General features: G+C 37.1%; 1 protein-coding gene and 1 non-coding gene across 2 annotated transcripts; both read right to left on the reverse strand.

Annotated features, from left to right (window-relative positions):
* Positions 1 to 50: 50 nt before the first annotated feature.
* On the reverse strand, positions 51 to 12848 carry LOC104435544. Its single transcript, XR_005548363.1, has 4 exons — positions 11869 to 12848; positions 11575 to 11677; positions 337 to 776; positions 51 to 230 (listed from the first exon to the last, which is right to left on the reverse strand). It is a non-coding gene; the product is annotated as an uncharacterized LOC104435544 (transcript).
* Positions 12849 to 12906: 58 nt separating this feature from the next.
* Positions 12907 to 18007, reverse strand: LOC120286030 (putative disease resistance protein RGA4). Its single transcript, XM_039307164.1, has 2 exons — positions 17803 to 18007; positions 12907 to 15155 (listed from the first exon to the last, which is right to left on the reverse strand). The coding sequence occupies exon 2, from the start codon at positions 15103 to 15105 to the stop codon at positions 12907 to 12909; it is 2199 nt and encodes a 732-aa protein (XP_039163098.1). The 5' UTR covers positions 15106 to 15155; positions 17803 to 18007.
* Between the last annotated feature and the right edge of the window lie 5195 nt (positions 18008 to 23202).

The raw sequence follows: 23202 nt of genomic DNA on the forward strand, positions 1-23202 counted from the left end.
CAAGATAGAAGCCACTGTTGATAGCAACAGCTCTGTGCTTTTTTTTTTCTTTTTTCTTTTTTCCTTTTTGAAATAACAAGCAAGCTGGAGGTCAGGTATTACCTAGCCCAGATCACCACTCCATTGGTGCTATTAATGTTGATACCAGCATATAAGCAAGCCTTGTAGCGAGCATCGGATATATCTCAGTCGGATGACTTATCAGCCCCAACACCACAATAATAAGGCCCCTAAATGAAGACAAAACCTCGCATCACAATACAATTTTTTTGTCATCAACTCAAAGCCTATTATTTATCAATATACAGGGAAATTCGTTGGGAAAAAATCTCTCACCTTGGAACCTCGATATCCTCCGATAGGCCAACTGAATGGCCATTGAACATTTATCTGCAATAGGGTGTTTTATTGCTGAATCCAATACATAATGTGAACATTTAGCCCAAAAATATGAACTTGTCCATTTCAAAACTTTCTAATTCATGTTATATAACTCATGTTTTTGGATCTCCCACCATGAAATGTCATTGATAACCTTTGGGTTACTGAATTTCAGCAACCCTGACGTGCTTGGTTGCTGGGATCGGCTTACCAGCTAATGTATATGAATTGGAAATAACCCAAAGACAAACAATAGTACTCCGTAAACCAATTGAAACGCCCTTTCACGTTTCATCAACCTATTCAGATGATCTAACTGGTGGTCAGTGAGTTCTTTGTGATCCTCATTTGGCATTGTGTCCTCAGTGCCAAAATCCACACCATTTCTGTCTAGCCTGAAAAATAAAGTAGTGTAAGAAATAGACATATCTACTGAAACAAAAGCCCTATGAGCTTAATCTCATGGAAGATAGTTCAAGCAACGAGCTCTATGCATATGACTTGGCCTTCTGGTATGCATGAGAGTTTAGTTTTGAAAAGATAAAAAGAATAGACTGAGTACTTCAAAGAAAGGGGTCTCCTTAGCAAGTGCCATTGCCGAAAAGTTGAAAACTGCTTTTTGGAGACTAGTTTCAAGAAGGACGGCTTACATTTTGAAGCATAAATAGTGAGTCTTATCGATTTCCCTAAGGACACTACCACAAATTTCCTTTAAAAGATAAACTAAAAACAGTGGCATAACTATGCTTCACATTTCGGAACCATTTCAAGGTTATTCTCAAGCCTCATTCCCAAAAACGAGCTTGCGAACAAGCAAAAAACCGAGGGTAGTTACATAATTGAAGGAAGTAGACTGCAGAGTGCCACAGTTTAAGAGATTAATGAAATTCCACCCCAGCAAGGATCAATCATCAAACATGTTATTATGATATTTCCTTAGTTCTAATGGATGATCAATTGGTGAATATTGACAATGCACCTAATTCTTTCCTCTTGCAATCAAAAGGCAATCACATTGAAGTACTTTCTTCTCTCACAAACTTCGAACAATCGCCGCAAATTGCCCTCACCAACAGCTTTGGCGAAAATATCCATCAGATATCAACATGGCAAAGCAAGGCTACCAAACACAACATGATATGGCTAGTAAAAGTACCTAGAGGGGGGTGAATAGGTGTAAAGAGTAATTTCTCACGATAATCGCACAATACTAGACAGTTGATTCTTGTCAAACAACAATCAAAATAAGACTGAGAATATGGAAGAGAAAATTGAACGCAAGGTTTATAGTGGTTCGGCTTATTTCAAGCCTACGTCCACTCTTCTGCACTGACAGCCCACTGGCTGGATTCCACTATGAACAAAGAGATGTTACAGCACCGTTCTCCCTTGATTTCACGGTGTAGAAGATCTACCACACTCCCTCAAGGTATTACTAAGTATAGACTCTCTTTTGTGAATATAGTTTTGCTCAATATGAATCGACTAATAATCAAGGAGCTTCAGACTCTGGAATTTCTCTATCGTGCATCTTCTTGAACAGCTAGAACGTCTTCATTTTATACTCCTTTATGCCATCATACCTGTTGGCACTTACCAAAGGAATTCTTCCAATCTTCCCGTTGGACAAAATCAATTAAGAAGAACATTCAAGCTATTAAAAGAACATGTCAATAGTCTATCAATCATGTTCGCCCATACAATCAGGATCTTGGTTTCCAAGAATAGAACATTCCAAGAGTATTTCGTCAATCATCGGATCTTCAAACGATCTTGATTTCGAATAAAAGAATCGCTTATATCATACCCAGCCAAGAGATCTTCTCCGGTGGATAAGACCAAATCCTCAACCAAACACTTTAGCTCGGATCGTCTTCGTCGCCTGGATTAAACCGTCAATGAGAATAGTCTTGAGTCTTGAGTCTCGGGATCCGAAGGTCTTCGACTCTAAATAGAAGGGTCTCCAATGAAGGTCTTCAGACTCTAAATAGAAGGGTCTGCAATACTCCAGACTAGACTGATAGAAATGTTTTGTCAGCTTCAAAATATTCTGGAAAGATTTCTCCAACAATCTCCCCCTTTTTGATGGTGACAAAACTTTCTTGTAGATTTGAACAGTTTTGACCTGCAAAACATTACTTAAGCAATATGGATATCTCATAAAGATTAACAACTCAACTAGACTCTGCATCCACAGAAAATAGGTTAGTCTTTCATAAGTAAAGCCATACAATAACACTTGATATAAATGCAACAGTCAATTTCAAATCCACACCCAAGTCATGCTAAAAACAAATATCCAAACAAACTAAACTAAAGTAAGAATTTTAAAGTCAAAGTTCAAAGATTGCAATTCTCCCCCTTTTTGTCATCATTAAAAATGTGAGAAAAAAGTCAAGTCTGCTTGGGAACGCGCACAAGCTGGAAATCTCCCATCGACTGTACGATGCCTTCCAGCCTCTTCAAGTCTTTCCGTAGATGTGCCACCTCTTCCCCTTTGGCATTTGCTTGAATTTGAAGAGCGATGTCTTGCATTTGATCCGACAGGGTAACAGAAGATGCTTGTCCAGCATTCTTCAGGACTTGAAGCTCACATTCCAAAGCATATATTTGACCCTGCATTTCCGAGAAGAAGATCAAGGATGCGACGAAAATCTGCTTTGTAGTGTCCGTCAACGCGTGCTTTGGCATTTGCTCTATCGGATGGAGTAAAGGCAGACGATGGAACTTCGGTGTAATCGCGCAGATTTGGCGTTGAGGTATCATGTCATTCCTCAAGCATTTGAGAAGCCTGAAGATCTTTTGGATTTGCTGGTGAGCGACTCACACCTTCACTGTGGACAGGATATGGTGTAGTCCTTCCTTGCTCGCCATCTCCCCCTGTTTCTAAGGCCTCAATTGGGGAAGAGTGATGGTCATGCTCGTTAGCGTCTTGATTGCCTTTCTCTCCGGCTTCATCTGCGAGACTTTTCTTTGACTTGCTTCTTTTCTTCTTCAACTTCCTTCTCCTCTTCTTCTTTTTCTTTCTCTTCTTTCTCCTCTCGCTTCTCTATTCTATTCCTTTTCCTCTTCTTCTCTCTCGTTCTTTGTCCTCTGCTTCTTTTCCTTTTTCCTGTCATTCCGTTGATTCGAATACGTAACGACCGAGCCTTTCAATGCCAAGGCGAGAGATAGAGAGTTCATCCTCTTCATCTTCATCCTCTAAGATAAGAGTTCTTTTTCTTTTTGGATGGAGCACCCATGGGCTTCTTCCCTTTCCTTTTTGATGTAGAAGATACTGGATGAGATTTGACTAGAGTTTTCACTTTGAACTTTTCCATTGCCTTATCAAGTTCTTGCAGACGCATTTTTGTCAGCATTTTCAAACCCGCTACCATTTTGTCACATGGTCGAACACAAAGAGTTTGTGGAGGTTCAATGTTCAAGTGTCTGAAGATCTTAGTCACAAGACCCGAGTAAGGCACCGGCCCTTGTCCTTCACCATCGCTCCGTACATGTGGAAGAGAATGGTGTGAGGGAGAGAGAACTTTCTCCCCGAATTGATCGCGTACATCAATTTCGCCTCGAGTTAGACACGTTAGTCTTGGATGTCGATTTTGGTTTGAGACAGTTGATCACAATTTTGTGAAGTAGGATGCTGATGGCACGCATTCTTGCGTAGGTAATTCTCCCTTCTACATTCCCCGTCTTTGACAAGCTCCAAAGTGAGGTACGAGCAATTGAAACCTTGACCGGTTGATATCGTCCTCTTTCAACCCCAATTATATCTGCCAGCATGTCCGCATCTATCACATAGTCTTGGTCTCGAACACTGAAGGATATTCTATTCGCATATAAAAAGCTGAGATTTGAATAGAAATATGCTGTCAATTGTGCATAGCCGTCTGTGGTGTCGGAGCAAAATTGCTCAAGTTGAAGCAGATTGAACTTTTCCCTCAAGTTCACATTGATGGCATCCAGAAAGTTGAAATCAACGTTTCTGGGGTTTATCACCCCACGTTCCAACAGTTTGAAGAACAGATTCTCCTGTTCCTTTGATTTGAACAATTCCGTTCTTTTTCCCTTAGCCTTCGCAGCAACACCCATCCTAGGTTGAAATTCATTAAACAGGTTTATCATCATCGTTCCCCGTCGGTGATTCAATCCTCCTACACAAGGGTCACTTGGAATGTTTGCAAGTGCTTCATCAGCCTTTCCTTTGGGAGCAATTCCTAAATCCTCCATTCGTCGCAAAAAGACATACTCATTTCCATAACCCTTGTCTTTAAGGAAATCATCTACATAGTTCAGTGAGTACAGTGCTTTTCAAAGCACGATAGAGCTTATAAATAAAAGAGGGTTTTTGAACTCTTATAGGGTCTACTTCCTTGATTATTTCTTCCTCCGGTTGATGACCCACACCCTGTGGGGTAGATGGTGGAGAGTGACGTGGTTGAGAGTGAATCGGGCTCACATTGCTGTCTCGGTAACTCTTCCTCTTCGGTGAGATCGAAATGGGTAGGACCCTCCCTCATTCTCTATGGTCCCTGCTCGCGATTCTTGAAGACTTTCTCGAAGAAGACATCGTTTCTTGTCGTTGAAAGATTCCTTGACTCGCTTTCCCAAGAAAAGATGACAACTTTCTCGAAGATGAACATGAAGTTGAGACAGGATTGGGAGGAGAATGCTTTTTAGGGTTTTGGAGTTAAGCGAAGAAAACAACTGACTGTATATATATATAACTCAATTTAAAAAGGAAAAAACCAATCGACATAAAAGCAAGTGAACAGTCGTCCCTTTTTAAAAACGATAACCGTCCTTTTTAAAGAAAACTGCCATTTTTAAATAGAAGTTATCCTTTTTGAAAAGGCAAAATTCCATTTTTTAAAGATAATATAAATCAATCATAACCGAACGAAAGATCGTACCTTTCGAGATTGAATATTGAAACAACTTACGCCTATAGCCATGAACGTCTGAGTTTGAGGGTCTGAGAGTCTCTAGACTTTAACTTCCTCAAGCTTCAAAATATTGTCTGGAACGGATAATATCGAATTGATTTTTCTCCAAAGGCTTTGTGAATATATCCGCTAGTTGGCTCTTTGAATCAACAAATTGAATAGAGATTTCTCCATTTTGAACATGATATCTAATGAAGTGATGTCGAATCTCTATATGCTTTACCCTTGAGTGAATGATTGGATTTTTAGTGAGATTGATTGCACTGGTGTTGTCACATTTAATCTCAGTGCATGAGTCTTCAATTCCAAAGTCTTGTAGCTGTTGTTTTATCCACAGAATTTGCGAACAACAACTTTCAAGAGCTACATACTCTACTTCTGTTGTAGAGAGAGCCACAGTATTTTGTTTCCTTGAAAACCAAGACATTATCCTGCTTCCAAGCAACTGGCAAGTTCCTGAGGTGCTCTTTCTATCAACTTTGCAACCGGCTAGATCTGCGTTTGAATATCCAAGAAGATTAAAGTCTCCCTCTTTAGAATACCAAAGACCGATGCTTGAAGATGAAGCAACGTATTTAATAATACGTTTCGCAGCACTGAGATGAGATTCTCTAGGATCTGATTGAAATCTAGCACAGCTGCAAACACTAAACAAAATGTCGTCTAGAGGCAAGTAAGATAAAGAAGTGAACCGATGATACTCCTGCAGCTTTTGATCAACTTTCTTCCCTTCTTCATCTTTGTCTATCTTCAAAGAACTTGACATCGGTATGTCGGTCTTTTTGCACTTTTCCAGTCCAAACTTTTTGACAAGATCATTAGCATATTTTTCTTGATGAATAAAAGTTCATTCCTTCAATTGTTTTACTTGGAGTCCAAGAAAGAATGTTAACTCTCCCATCATACTCATTTCAAACTCATCTTGCATAGACTTAGAGAATTTCTTGCACAGACTTTCATTAGAGGATCCAAAAATAATATCATCCACATATATTTGAACAAGTAAAAAGCTTTTGATTTCCTTTTTGATAAATAGAGTAGTATCTACTTTACCTTTGACAAAACCATTCTATATTAAGAACTTACTTAGTCTGTCGTACCAAGCTCGAAGTGCTTGCTTTAAACCATACAAGGCCTTTTCACCAAGACCGAGTCCGGCTTCTTTGGGTCTTCAAACCCTGGTGGTTGTTCCACATAAACTTCCTCATGGATAAAACCATTTAGGAAGGCACTTTTGACGTCCATTTAGAATAATCTGAAATTTTTATAACAAGCAAACGTAAGTAATAATCGAATAGCTTCTAACCTTGTTACTGGTGCGTAAGTCTCATCATAGTCTATTCCTTCTTCTTGCGTATAACCCTTGGCCACGAGTCTTGCTTTGTTTCTTACAACTTTTCCTTTTTCATTCATCTTGTTCCCGAACACCCATTTAGCTCAATATGTTTTACCTTTTGGTTTAGATGTCAATTCCCAGACATCATTAATGTCGAACCGTCTAAGCTCTTCTTGCATAGCTTCAATCCAGCTTTCATCAGATAAAGCTTCTTATATGCTTTTTGGTTCAATTTCAGAAATGAGAGCCACAGCACTAGACTCTTCGCGCCTTTTGGATCTTGTGCGAATTCCTTTATTAATGTCGCCAATAATAAGATCTTTGGGATGACTGGACTTATGCTTCCAGTTACTGGTTGATTCGTCAGGTTGATGATCTCTTTCTTTACTTGAATCTTCACGAACGGCTTGATGCTGGTCTTCCAGAGTATGAGATGCTTCTTGAGTTGTAAGCTTTGGAGAGTCTGGAGCAGGTTTAGATTCTTCATGATGAGTCTGACTGGACTCATTTTGCATAGAATCTTGAAATTTGACATTCATTGATTCCTCCACAGATTGACTCTTCTTGTTGTAAACTTTGTAGGCTTTGCTTGATATAGAATATCCAAGGAAGATGCCTTCATCTGATCTTTCTTCAAATTTACCAACTCGATCTTTTGCATTTTTCAGTATAAAGCATTTGCAACCGAACACATGAAAGTATGAAACAATAGGCTTCTTACCTTTGAATAACTCATAAGGGGTTTTCTCTAGAATATGTCTTAAAAAGACTCTACTGATAATATAGCACGCTGTTGAAACAGCTTCAGCCCAAAATCGTGAAGAAATCTTATTTTCAATTAAAAGAGTTTTAGCCATTTCTTGAAGAGATCTATTCTTTCTTTCCACAACTCCATTTTGCTGAGGAGTATATGGAGAGGAGAACACATGCTTAAAGCCATTTATCACAAAATTTTGTAAAATCTTGATTTTCAAATTCACCTCCATGATCTGTTCTTATACTTGAGATAACATATCATTTTTCATTTTGAACATTTTTAGCAAACTTTTCAAAATACGAGAAGGTTTCGGACTTACTTGCAAGGAAATATACCCAAGTAAATCGGGAATAATCGTCCACAATTACTAGGCAATATTTCTTACCTCCAATGCTCAGTTCCGGTTGGTCCTCAAGAGATCCATATGCAGCGGCTACGAGTACATGATTAGTAGAGACATGATTTATTGACTTAAATGAATTTCTTACCTGCTTTCCCAGTATACATGGAGTGCATAGATCAGACTTTTGGTATGATAAATTGGGTAGACCACGAACAAGCTGCTTTGTTGAGATTTTGGCTAATTGCTTCATATTGATGTGACCAAGCTTTCTGTGCCATAAGCTTGCTTCGTCTTGAATTGAGATTAAGCATTGCGATTCATCCGGTTTCACATCCAAGAGATATATATTTCCATGCCTTCGACCCATGAAAGACTCGAGTAGAGTCTTTATTGGTTCCGAACATATTCCTTCTTGAAAGAAGATCTTAAAACCAAAAGTATCACACAATTGGCTGATCTTTGAGAAGATTGTAATTGAGTCCTTCCACTAGGGAAACATTACTTATTATGAGATTTCCAATTTTCACAGTTCCAAATCCCACAATTCTTCCTTTGCTGTTTCCTCCAAATGAGACTTTTCCACCATTTACTTGAATGATCTTTATAAAGCAATTTGAGTCTCCTGTCATATGTCTTGAGCATCCACTGTCCAGATACCACTTTACATTTTTCTTGATGGAGACCTGCATTTAAAAGAGAGTCTCAAGCTTTCTTTAGTACCCATATTTTCTTGGGTCCATTGGTGTTAGTAAGATAAACAGTATTAGCCCATGTTTTCTTAACAGGTTTCCAAACCATAGGACACTCTTTTTCAAAGTGATCCGTGGTTATTGCACTTTGAACACCCGAGGGCATTTCGACCTACAGACTTTACAAAAACCTTCTTGAAATGATTTTTGTAAGCCTCTCTCGAGGGTCTTTGCTTAATTCTTTCTTTTACTTTAGGAAAATTAATCAAGGGAATTGTTTCTGATGTCATACCTAGACCAGACTTATTGAAGTAAGGTCTTTGAGCTGAAAGAATTTTTTCAAGTTTCTCGGACCCTATTGAAAATTTCTTTGAGATATTTGATGAGTCAGTTTTTAAAAGAGCATTTTCTTTCAAAAGACTATCTTCATTTTCTTCAAGAGTGGAAACATTCATGTCTAAACATTTAACTATTTCTTTTAAAACGTTTTCCTGTTTTTTTAGAGCAGAGTTTTCCTTTTAAGTTTGGAAATCCTTTTGAGAGAAGTCTTAAGACTAAGACACAGCTCATCAATATACTTAGAAACCTTGACAGGAATCTTAAAATTACTTACCTCAAATTCACATGTCTGAGTCGATCCGGAGTTTGAGTCTCAGTCTGATTGCGCCATCAAACATAAGTTGGTATTCATCATCACTTTCTTCACACTCAGTATCACTCCAAGTTTCGGCTTTGAGAGCCTTTCGAGACTTTTCAGCTTTACCTTTCTTCTTCTTCAGAAGAGGATAGTTGGGTCTGATGTGTCCTTTTTTTCTTACATTCAAAGCAAACTACATCTTTGTTTGATTCATCATCATCATCGGACTTGGTCCGTTGTCTTTGAAAACTTTGTTTCTTTGAGTTGAACCTTCTTCCTTTTCTATTCTATTCAGTTTTAAATCTTCTTATCATGAGAGCAAGCTCCTCATCGTCCATATCATCTTCAGAATCTGTAACATCAGAATCATCAATTGATTTTAATGCAATGGATTTTTTTACCTTTTGGATCTTCATCTTCATTAATTTGTTCCACTTCATAAGACTGAAGAGTTCTAACCGGCTCGTTGACAAATAGTGGCATGATTCTTTGCGTCTCTCTTATTGAAGTCTTTATGTGATTCCAATCCTTGGAGAGTCCACGCAGTAGCTTGTTTACCTTTATGGGATCAGAAATTGGTTGTCTTTGATTTTCAAGACCATTTACAATCTCCGTAAAACGGCTAAATATGTCAGTTATAGATTCTCCAGGTTTCATTTTGAAGGTTTCATATTGACCAAGAAGGATGTTGATTCTGGTCTCTTTCACTCAATCGGTTCCTTTATAGGTGATATGTAACCTATCCCAGACTTCTTTTGCTGTAACACAAGAAGATATTCTGTTATATTCAGTAGGTGACAAGGCACAATATAAAGAATAAATAGCCTTCGCATCAAGAGTTTGTCTCTTGATTATCTCTTCCTGAGTCATTCCACTAGTCTCAATGGTTTCTTTCCCTCTTTCTGAGACAGATGCAACTTTAGGAGTGATTCCTTTTTCTACAATGTCCCATTCCAAAGGATCCTTTGATCGAAGAAATGCTTTCATTTTGTTTTTCCAGATGTTGTAGTCCTTTCCATCAAAGCAAGGAGGTGCGGTATTGCTTTGACCTTCCATCGCCCCGAAGCTAGTATACTAGCCATAGATCTTTTACTCTGAAGTAAAACACTTCAAATAAAGTGAGTACACGGGCTCTGATACCAATTGATATGGCTAGTAAAAGTAACTATAGGGGGTGAATAGGTGTAAAGAGTAATTTCTCACGATAATCGCACAATACTAGACAGTTGATAGAATTGAGACAATTGATTCTCATCAAACAACAATCAAAATAAGACTGAGAATAGGGAAGAGAAAATTGAACGCAAGGTTTATAGTGGTTCGGCTTATTTCAAGCCTACGTCCACTCTTCTGCACTGACAACCTTTTGGCTGGATTCCACTATGAACAAAGAGATGTTACAGCACTGTTCTCCCTTGATTTCACGGTGTAGAAGATCTACCACACTCCCTCAAGGTATTACTAAGTATAGACTCTCTTTTGTGAATACAATTTTGCTCAATATGAATCGACTAATAATCAAGGAGCTTCAGACTCTGGAATTTCTCTATCGTGCATCTTCTTGAACAGTTAGAACGTCTTCCTTTTATACTCCTTTATGCTATCATACCCGTTGGCACTTACCAAAGGAATTCTTCCAATCTTCCCGTTGGACAGAATCAATTAAGAAGAACATTCGAGCTATTAAAGGAACATGTCGATAGCCCATCAATCATGTTTGCCCATACAATCAGGATCTTGGTTTCCAAGAATAGAACCTTCCAAGAGTATTTCATCAATCATCGGATCTTCAAACGATCTTGATTTCGAATAAAAGAATCCGTTATATCATACCCAGCCAAGAGATCTTCTCCAATGGATAAGACCAAATCCTCAACCAAACACTTTAACTCTGGATCGTCTTCGTTGCTGGATTAGAAACCGTCAATGAGAATAGTCTTGAGTCTTGAGTCTTGAGTGCTTGAGTCTCGGGATCGAAGGTCTTCGGACTCTAAATAGAAGGGTCTCCAATGAAGGTCTTCGGACTCTAAATAGAAGTGCAATGCTCGTAGACTAGACCGATAGAAACGTTTTGTCGGTTCAAAATATTCTGGAAAGATTTCTCCAACACAACAATCATCGGTATGGCCAATTGAAGTCACAGAACAAGAAAAATCTAAGATGAGAGTGGATACAAGAGAAACTGATTCCACACGAGGTCCACAACATAAGACTTCACATCGGTAGCGATTGATTTAGTCATCTAGTCATCAAGAGAAACGACAACAATGACTACCGCTTCATTCATTCATTTTGCCTCACACAACACACATTTCTTTCGCAAACGTTGTCGACAAGTGACGAAGAACATATCAATTGTCAACCAAACAAAATGTGCAGGACAACCTTACTGAGATCAAAATGGAGAAGTCACAGATACGACCTCTTTTAATTTCAAAACATTTACTCGGATTGCTTAAGGTGGTGCTCAAGATTGGCAAAAGGATTTAACCTGAGAACCCCTGCAGAATGGCTGAACAGGAGATCGAGAGCATCGATCGTGGTCAAATGCTAAAGATCACCTTTGCCGTCCTCCCCTCGAGCAGAAATATACCCTTGGGAAATCAATCGCTGGATGAGACGAAGTATGAATTTTTCCTCATTTTTCTCGCCACTCTTCGGAATGAAGAGATGCGCCAAAGCTTTCTGCGATTTTTTCATGTCCCTCTCCAAATCAAATCGAGTATGGAAACACGATATCCGAAAATTAAAAATGCAAAAATATGGGAAACAAGGTCCCACGTACCTTCAATGAAGAAAATTAGGGCTCGATCGGCTATCCAAATCGTATGCTCAAGATATGAGCGATCTTGTCCCAGTCCTCGCCTGCTTGTCTTTTGCAACTCTCCTCCAATTCTCCGCAATCTTCGATGATTAGGTGAGTAAGGGATGTGAGCCTTCGCATTGCTTCAGGGAATGATGTCAACGAGGAGCATTTATAGATGAAGAGATATTGAAGTGATTGAAGGGCCTCGATTTGCTCTGGTATATCCTTCAAATTGTGGCATCTCCAAATTTGGAGACGCTCAAGATTGCGGGCCTGTAGAAGCCATTGTGGGAGAGATGTCAGTTTGGGAAGGCGAGAGATTGACAAGGAGCGGAGACTCTGAAGGCCTCCATGGAAATCCAAGATGTTGCCGCTTTCATCTTTGGATATATCCAGCTCCTCACATCCCCAGATAGAGAGACCCACTAGGCTCGATAGATGTTGCATACCTTGCAAGAGGGAAGTCAATTGAGGAAAACCATCTATGCTAAGAGATTCAAGGGAAGGGAGACTTTGGAAACCCTCCTTAGGCAAACATCTTAAAAACTTTATATCCGAGATATGCAGTGTCTTCAACTTATTAAGGCCAAGCATCATCCGATTTATTAACAACGCTCCATTGGCCTCAAGCATAAACTCCTCGAGATGAGGAGTTAGTGGCATGGCTTTTAATTTTTCACATCTAAAGATATTTAATATAGATAGACTAGGAAATGATGCTGTTGAAGTGGATGATTGGTTTGACCCGATATATTCCAATTTAGGCAAATTCTTAATATGTAAGGACTTGAGGTGAGGTAGTTGGTCCAGTGGGGGGAGACGTTCACATCTTTCGCAATAACCGAAAAATACGTCAACTAAACGTGGCAAGAAAGATACAAGGCTATCCATCATCCACTTGGGAAAGCCCTCACCTTTATAATCCCAGATCTTCAAGATTTGTAGATTTGAGGGTGGCTTCGTCTATCAAAGAGCACTTCATCTATTACTACATCATCAGTATTGAAATAGCCCCACCTAAGTACCAAAATTCCAGAGAATGCTTCCCATCAATATCTCATCCTCGCATTTGGCTTCCGCATTTGTTATGTATCCCAAATTTTCAATTGAAAGTTGTCCCTGGATATTATTAAGCCCCTTTAGCTCCCCAAGTCCGCAATAATTCTTAGCACGAGCTTTATCTTTGGGTAAAATGAAGTTCGTTAGCCTATGCAAAGAACTGATTTCCCCTATTCCACGTGGCAAATAACTAAGTTTAAAACAATGACGTATGTCTAGATTCCGAAGGCAAACTAACTTCTTTAGATCACTTGGCAACTCTTCAAGGGCATCACAATTTCTAAGATTAAGTGTTTGCAAGCTCTGCAATTTCGTAATGGAGTTAGGAAGCCTTCTGAGTGTTTGGTTGTAAGAGAGATCGAGATATGTGAGATACTTCAACTCACAAATGGACCTTGGCACCTTCTCGACCTTTGTGGCATGCAGATCCAAGATGCGCAACCTCTTGAAATTTTGAATTAATTGGCCTAGATCCACTTCACTTGTTGGTTCTCTTTGTTGTCTTTCTTCCCAATATGTAGTAGTAGATAGAATTGTTCTTAGTGCACTTGCTTTCAAGCGTAAGATTGGAAGTTCATCCATCAAATTGAAAGTCGAACCATAGGATATATGACGAGTTCTTTCATTTATGATATTTGTGTCATCCCTTGCCACCCGACACCTATTCCCTGCAACATTGCAGGCTAGATCATGCATCAAATCATGCATCTTGCAAGTTTCCTCCTTCGTGTATGGGTTTATTTTAAAATCTTGGAAGAAGTTACTCCAAAGTAGATCCATGAAATATTCATGAGCAATGTCTTCTAAATGCTTACTTGAATTTGATGGCTGGATAAATCCTTCTGCCATCCAAAGACTGACTAAAGTATGCTTCTCTATTACAAAATCTTTGGGAAACAATGAACAAAAGGCAAAACATCGTTTCAAATGTGAAGGAAGACGGTCATAACTTAGCTTAAGAACAGATATTATGTGCTCTTCCGTTTGAGACATTTTTGGGAGCTCATGATCTTTGAAACGTAACCACTCATCTTTAGTTTGCTTAAGGAATAGTAACCTCCCACTAGTTCGAATAACCAATGGAACCCCAAAACAATTTCTAACTATCTCTTTACCAATAGCTAGCATGTCAGGATCTTGTATGCTCCCTTCTCGACCAGCCATTCGCATTAACAAATCAAGAGAATCACTTTCAGACAAGCCCTCAAGAAGAAGAGGCGGAGTAGGGGAGGTGATCTTTGCAACCAAAGGAAGGCGTGTAGTTATAAGGATCTTGCTTCCTCTAGCACCTCCCATCAATAATGATTTCAAGTTTGGCCATGTTTCTGATTTTGCATCCCACAAATCATCCAAAACTAAGAGATATCTCCTTCCATCAATTATTTTCCTCAATTCACTTTGCAACCCATCCATCTGACTGTAGTTTGGTTCTTTCTTCTCCACACAAACTATGATATTTTTCACTATTTTTTTCATGTCAAGGTCATTAGAGACACAAACCCACATTTTCAAGTCAAAATGTCTACTGATCATCTCATCATTATATACAAATTTAGCAAGAGCTGTTTTTCCAAGCCCACCAATACCAAGTATTTGAAGGATAAAAATATTCTCTTTCACATCCAAATTCAGTAAGAATTTCATAACATTCTTTTTCTCATTATCTCTTCCAATAATGTCTTCCTCACGCATAAACGAATGCGTCTCCTCACTCTTCCTCCACCCTCTAGGTCCCTTGTCTAACTGGAAATCCTTTTCATCTTTAATAACTACCAATCTCTCCCTCACTTCTGTTATTTTTCTACTCATCTTCAGTTCAAAAGCAAGCTGGTTTAAACTTGAAGAAAGTGTCCTTACCACCTTGATCATTTGATTGTTGCCCTTCAGTTCTCGTCGCATAGCTTCTATATTAAATTCTTCAAGCACGTCCTGCAAATCATAGAAAACCTCTTTTAGTTTCTCCACCCAATCTTTGATTTGGGAACTCTGGTGTTGTTGCTCTTCTGCATCGTCCAGCAGAGCCTGAAGCATGGTGACGGTGCTCTCGAGCACCTGAAGTTCACGCTTGATGCCCCCTAAATTTCCAACCTTTCCCAGTGCTTGAGTAATCAGATTGGCAAGGACGCTTCCACCAATGCTGATGACAGCTTCTGCCATATTTGTTCTCTCTATCTCTCTTTCTCTATGGGGTTGAGAAGATTTTAATCCTGTCGCTCCAAGGCTAGAGTCTTCTTAGATGATGTATAAAAAGTCTGTCCTTGAGATTAAATAAGTGTACAATAATAGTAGATAATAGAAAACATTTGACCGACAAACAGTAATTCCAAAGCATCCTATGTCATATAAAATTCCATCCCATCTAATAAGTAAGGCAAGTTCCTATTCATACATTCTTCTAGAAACATTATGTTAGATTATATTAGATTGATTAAGTCTTTTCCTACTATACTGTTAAGTAATATGTCTGATTAACATTAAGGAAATTGGGAGGTAATTGAGTGATGATGTGGTTCAACCATTAAGCTCCATTCTGCTGGACTTTCTTCTTAGTTTGGTTTTAATATATGATGCGTAATAAATTAAAACGAAACAATGTAATTACAATGATCGGAGGCTTTTTAAAAAATAAAATTAATTTTGTGCTTTCTTATGTAAAATTCAAAATGTTATTTAAATATAAAAAGTCATTATTCAAATTACATATTAATGTTTACGTGTTGTGAAAATTTCATATGTTTAAAGACAAAATAATGTAAAATGTAGACTGAGACAACATTAGAAGAAACAAAAATAAAATGTAAAAATCTATCAAGACAAGCCATGAACTAAGTTGGTGATGCTCTTAAAATCTTCTGGAGGTGTTGGACCATGTCGTTGTCCTTTGTACTTGTTATCTTTTCTTTTTTCCTTACTTTTTCTCTTTTTGGGCGAACAGAAAGTGTAAGGTAACATGATGTTGAAGCAAAGCCACAATTTTTCACTTCATTGGCCGACAAAATGAGAATCAGAATCCACTTACGAGGGCTACACTACATCCACCACAATCTGCTCAAGCCCGGAAACCATCTCATTGCAGCTTAGAAAGTTATTATAGCTGTCTCGACAAGGGCAGCAGCATAGGGAATGCCCCGATGGATGCCCACTCTCTAGTGTTCGGTGGACAAGATCAGCTTATGCTCGGTGATAAAATGTTGTACTTTGCAAGACCGTACGTGTCAGAGAACAAGACAAATGAAGATATTGAGTCTTAAGGTCTAGCGTCCCTGTCAATTTGTGCACAATCTCTTTTGAACTCTTTACCAAGCCCCTTTTCTTATTAGTGTTGAACTCAAGTTCTTCTAAATCACATCCAACAAGTAAGATAAATGTGTTCCAATATATGACCTATTCCGCACGAAGAAAAAGTACATAAAATGGCGATCATTTGAAATCAGGTCGAAATTTATGAGTAATAGCACGAGTGTTAATATGATACTAAATATTTCACGAGACATTTGGCAAGATGCTTGAGATCTTTAATAAGGATAGTAGGTGTTGCACGTTCTTATTCACTTATAATCACAATTAGTTGTTGTATTTGGTCACTCCCCCTTTCATGTTAGTTGCATGTTCATAATTTCTATGGATGCCGAATCAATTATATTTAATTCCATTTCTTTCTAACCTCCCCTTGCTTTGCCAGGATTTTCAAAAGAAATCATGTGACTCTTAGTATGTACCTAGCGAGTAATTTTTCATGTGACCAGTAACTTTTTACAAGATATTCGACTTCCAATATATAAATAAGTACTCACCTATTTACATTATTAATAATTTTTTACATAAAAGGTAACCTATCTACATTGATTCTTATTGTCCTATGTATTTTTTTTTTTAAAAGGACAAGTTTGAAAAAGAAATTGATGCTTTTTGCAATGTAACAGTAAATCTTAATTTGTAAGACCAAAAATTTGCATAAAGTTTGTGACCTATTCATGGGACGAGTAAGTTTTGCTTTAAAAAAGTAATTACCACCGACCCTGTTTAATAAAAGAAAATATATGAATTGACAAACAATACTTAAGCCGCCCACGGGCCTAGAAGGTGAAAATTAAAGTTTTTTTTTTTTTTCTCAGCAGCTGTAAATGAAAATTTCTCCCAAGGGGGCTAAAGAACAAATGAGCCCGGCTTTTTTCTGATGATGCCCGTTTTCCTAGTTTCATCACATGCTTTCCTTAGAAAACAGTGCACGTTCACATGCTTTCTTTTTAATACAGTGCCGATTCACATGCATGCCCTAGTTTTTGTAGTAAACACCGGAGTATTAAGATTAATAGAACTTGGATCTTGAGAAGACGGAAAATTATCATAGCTGTGGGGGCAACTTAAAATCTAACTTCACATGGTAAAAAAGATTTATGTTAATGAATTTCCGCTTTTGTCCAAATAAAAAACTGAAGACAAGATTATGAAGTATAAATTGTTAATGAAGTAGTATGAAACCTTTGTGTGCAAAAAAGAAATTGCAGATTGGTATAGAAGTACGATGTGCGGTGGGATAACAAAAAAGCAAGCTGATGAGGATGCTTTTTGACTTCAGATTTTAATATGCGGAATGGTAGAACGGCTCTTAAAGTTGGCTAATCTTCTCTTGTGAATTCTGTTTGGAATTGGAAATTGGGACATGTTACATCTTCTTATGTGCCCAATTTGAAGAAGGCTAAATATCCTAAATATGTAAATCTTTACACCATATAAGTCATGTTTTTAAATCCAAATAAAAGACGTCGATAGTTTCCCTAAGCATTCTTTGTTTCATCAATCTATTCATTTTCAGAAAAGCTCTCTGGTTAGTCGCTATAAGAAAGAACAAACCTGGCTAATAGTGGGCTGATCCACGGCCGACCAACAAAGGCGAGGCCCCAACCAGCTAGATCAAGAGAGGAGGACAGGAGATGGTGTCGGCAAGATCAAGAGAGAGATGAGATGAGACGGCATGGGCAAAGACTCCAGGAATAGAGAGATCAAGGGCACTGCTGGGGAAAGTCGACAGACGAAGAGTCTTAGAGAGAGGCTAGCTATGGGAGTGAGAACTAAAAGAGAGTAGCGAGGGTCTTTAAATAGAAAAGATTTAGCATTATTTTGAACTGTTCCAAACTAGTTCTTCCAAAGGCTAGTTCCCAAGATTTTTACATGAGAGCTAATCGAAAGTTGTTAGAGGTCAGTGAATCTGAAACGTTGCAGCACGTGGCAGAGCGTGATGTGCGGCAGTGAACAAGGCTGAAATTTCAGGGCCTATCACTTTGGAGGACGGGGAATTTGATGATGGCATCAATTTTGCGAAAAAAACAGCAGAAGGGGGGCATAATGACACTCAATAGCGACAGGTTTGACCAAATATGGACACCGGCAGAGCTGACGTAATATTGCAACCACCACTATAGATTAAAGACTTAATGTCGCTTCATCAATTTATAATGACTCTAGTACCATGATAAGAATAAAATGAAGAGAGAAAATGGGAAATAACTGTATATTTTTACATATTGATAAATAATACATGAGACTTTATTAGATAACTATTTAAAGTAATAAGATAAATATAATGCCGCATATAATTAATCAAGGATATGCATTATTGAAGGAGATATGTATAATCCTGAAAAATATGCAAAATCAATTAAATACAATAAATAAATAAATAAATAAATAAATAAAACGAAGGAAGGTAATTATGATGATGAGAGCTAATCGAAAGTTGTTGAGGTTAGTGAATCTGAAACATTGCAACATGTGGCAGAGCATGATGTGCGGCAACGAACTTGGCTGAAATTTCAGGGCCTATCACTTTCGAGGACGGTGAGTTTGATGATGGTGTCGATTTTGCGAAAAAAAAACAGTTGAAGGGGGGCGTAATGACACTCAATAGCGACGGGTTTGACCAAATATAGACACAATTGACGTAATATTGCAACCACCACTATAGATTAAAGACTTAATGGTGCTTCATCAATTTACAATGGCTCTAGTACCATGATAAGAATAAAATGAAGAGAAAATGGCGAACAACTGTATATTTTTACGTATTGATAAACAATACTTGATACTTTATTAGATAACTATTTAAAACAATAATATAAATATAATGCCACATATAATTAATGAAGGATATGCATTATTGAAGGATATATGTATAATCCTGAAAAATATGCAAAATCAAGTAAATGTCCAAATATCATCAACAATTAGAATGGAGATTTTACATACTATATACTAAGAATCAAATGTTAATTTGTTAAGGGCGGTGCTATTTCCACCCCCTAAATAACTTTATCCAACCCCATTTATACTAAAAAGACAACATTTTTCTCAATCTTTCAGTTGCAGTTTATATTGATGGCCCCTTTCCTTTTCTATTTAGGATAATTACAATAATTAAACATTTCAAATGTTTTGTTTTGCTTTTTAGCGAAACCAATCAGCTGCTGAAATTGCACACCCAAAACAAACCTCGCCTCCAAAATATATGAATTTCCGTCGTCAAGACACCCTAGTAAATGTATATCTTTGCACCGTTCTTTGAAATCTGACTTCTAGTCCGCAGGTATTCGGCACTTCTTAGTCACACAATTTTCATAATATATGCTTTGTCGTGTACTTTTGTATATGAAATTTTTTATAATTTCATGGATTGCTTATATTGAACACGTGCCCTCACATTTCATGTGTCATTATCCCATAGAGTATCTAAGTACAAGAAATAACGATGTATATAAATCAATTATTCAAATTAATTAAATAAAATAAAAACGAAAAAAGGTTACGTATTACAGATTGAGATAGGACAAGCACGGTGGATGTGGATCCCAAGACTATAGGGTTCATGTGTATGAACACGTACTAATATCAGCATCATGGACGTACTGCCATGTGATTGATAGAAGATGGAAGCGTAATAATTGCCAAGAGACTGACATGGTCTAAAAGCAACTTAACTCGACCATGATTAATTATTAACCATTACTTTAGGTTCCAATCCACGTATGTCTTCTTTCGGCCCCCTGCATTTTTGGATAGGGAGGTCATGCGCCTTTAAGGCTCCACAAATTAATAATCAAATATTGACTTATTAATTATCCTTATTAATGGCCGATCGCCTCATTGGTTGCGTAAAACTTAAAAAGATGAGTGGGTTAATAACTAAAAGACCTCAGATTTATATATTTATGATAAATATATTTTCAATTAAATTTTTTATTATCAAAAATCCCAAATTGATATATTTTGATAAATTTACTATAAACCGATGGACTTATAATAAATTTTTCTTTTTCTAGTTTCTGTTAAATTTTGTTGTCAATTTGCTGAATAAAATGACATGTGACAGTTAACTAGTATATCAGCTTGAGATTTTATTCTTAATTTGTCATAGTTGTACCATTTTTTACGATTTTTATGGTATTAATCTAATTTAATTGAGGGCATATTTGTTACAAATATATCGTTTGAATTTTTTGCGATTGAACAAATTATTTTGGAGTAAATTTGTCATAAGTGTATCAATTTAAGGTTTTTTACAGTCATTTTGGATAAATTTGTCGTAAGTGTACTAGTTTGGAGTTTTTCGTTGTCAAAAAATTAGTTTAGAGTAAATTTGTCACATGTGTACTAATTTATGATTTTTGAGAGTATGAACCCGAGATAATATAAGTGCATGATAATAATAATTAATAAAAAATACTTAAATTATAAATACTAACAGCAAAACCATCCCACTTCATCAATGCTCCCCGTGTGTGTACACAAGAAAGATTAGGGCTCATCATATGTGTACGGCAAGCTCATGTTCATATATTGTTCTAAAAATACTATATTAAGGTTTTCATTTATTTCAGGAAAAATAAATAATTTATAAGATTTTTAAATAAATAATCGCTTCGTTGAAATAATTAGTTAATGAAAAATATTTTAATTTATTTATTTTCTAAATTTTTTTATAGACTTTGAAAGTATTTTCATTCTTTCATTTTTGTAAGCAATATAAGCGATTATTTTACCTTAATTTTTTTATCACATAAAAGACTCCAAATTATATTCATTGCAACACATTTATTCCGAACTTATTTTTGTAACATCAAGAACCTTAACCTTATACTCATGTGATATATTCACTCTTTGTCAACATTTTGTCAGATGATTTTCCAATCAAAACATCGTTTTTATTTCACTCATGCATTTGGTGCCAACCACATTTGGCTTTCATCATCTACGAAGCTACATTTTTAATGATGCTCATTGTAGGAATCATCATGTAGGTACAAATTTAAGATTTTTATTATCAAAAAAATGTTTAAGGTAAATATCATAGAGGATAAATTTTGGAGTTTTTAATGACTTTTTTTATCGGATCAAACAAGGTGGTTGAGTTTTTTTTTACATCATTGTAAAGTAATATGTCTAATTAATCTAAGAAAGGTGAAAGAGTGGAGTTTTGTGATACTCAACTGTTGAACTGCACTCTACCTTACTTTCCTATAATTGATAGATATAAACATATATACGTAGTTTTGGTTTCACAAATGACACGTAATAGCTGAATTTTCTTAGCATTCATTTGTTTATGTTTTTTAAAACTAAAAAACAATTATCTACTTTTCTGTTAAAGTTCGAAATATTATTCGAATAAAAAATATATACATAATTTGGTTTCACTAATAACACACAATAAAATAGAACGAAGGAAGGTAACAATGATGATTAGAGTTCGCAGTGCAAATGGTAATATGTGTATGTTACATGGAATAATCTCTTTTATTTCTACTCTCTTGAATAATTTTTTGAGTAAAACAATGCGTTTGACAATTATATAAAATTATTTTTTCGAATAGAAAAATAATAGGAATGCGTTTGGCACGTCTACAATTTTTTTGTATTTTTGTGCTTTTTTTTCTTGCTTGTTGATCTTCGTTGCCAATCGCCGATGGTGGCGGAACAGATCTAAGGGCAGCAGCTATGGCAAGGAAAAAGAAGAAAATAAAAATGACTTATTTCTAAAAATTGTTCTTGAGAACAAGATTTTTTTATTTTTATTTCTATTATGAATTTATTTCCCGATCACTTTCCTATTTTGAAAAATGAAAAAAATTAATTGACGTTACCAAGTGATTTTCTGATCTTTTTCTATTTTAGGGAGTAAAAGAATAGAAAAATCAAGTAATCGAAATGTTTCCATGCGGTCTTTAAAATTTCTTAGAACTTGTTTGTTTATGTTTTTTAAAATGCAAAATTTAGAATTTTTATTTAAATATCAACAGATTTTGAAAAAATTATACCTAAATTACGTATCAAGATTTAACAGTTGTGAAAATTTAATGGGTTTCAAGCCAAAAAAAGTGTGAAAGCGTCATCAAGGCAAAGATTAAATATATGTGTGTCTTATGCCGAGGTTCATGAGAGCACAAAATTCGAAATTCACGGTATTATTGTCATTTGATTTGATGTGCCCAATTTTTCTTGTCTTTATTTATTTTTCGTTACTTTCTCCTTTTTCCAAGGCAACCAGTAAGGTAATGTGTTGGTGATTCCATGGGTACGTGGCAATTGTGGATTGGACAACATGTAATAGAAAGGAATAGGATGAGTAGGGTGGAGTTGGGTCCCACGAGTATGGTGGTGGGGAGGTGGGCCCACGGGTGCCAGCTAGGCTTCCCAGGAAACATCGCTCGAGGAGCTGATGTTGACGAGGTCGTCCTTGGCGTGCGCGTATGTGCCCACCCCGTCAAAGAAATGATTTGTTTTTTAATTTTTTTTAAAGTTTTCCGTTAAAAATTCGCTATTATTTTATGACAGACATGGATGGCGATGTCGGCCATGTGGTAATTATTACGCTGTCTCCAGGGCTCTGTCAACCTTATGGCAGTACGGCTTCAAGTTGTTAGGCCTTTGTGAACGAGAAAATATTAAGTACGCTGACAGTGCCACATCATCGATGCTCTGAACCATTCAGGAATCAACACGTGTTCACGGGACCCGTCACGTCTGCTCTCTTTCTCTCCGTCTTCTGCGCTTCTGTCTCTGAAAATAGGGGGCGGGCTCGGCTCGGCTCGGCTCGGCTCGTTGCAAAAGAAAAAGACAGGTCACGACTCCCGCCTAAAAGATTTCTCTCTCTTCAGTTAAAATTTATGCAATTTTCTCTCTCTCACTTTCTCTCTCCTCACAGGAGAACAAACAGAGAGCGATCGAGACCTGCGTTCTCCTCTCTCCCCTCCGCCTCCG

Source organism: Eucalyptus grandis, chromosome 2 (genome assembly GCF_016545825.1).
Source record: "Eucalyptus grandis isolate ANBG69807.140 chromosome 2, ASM1654582v1, whole genome shotgun sequence".
NCBI classification, from domain to species: Eukaryota; Viridiplantae; Streptophyta; class Magnoliopsida; order Myrtales; family Myrtaceae; genus Eucalyptus; species Eucalyptus grandis.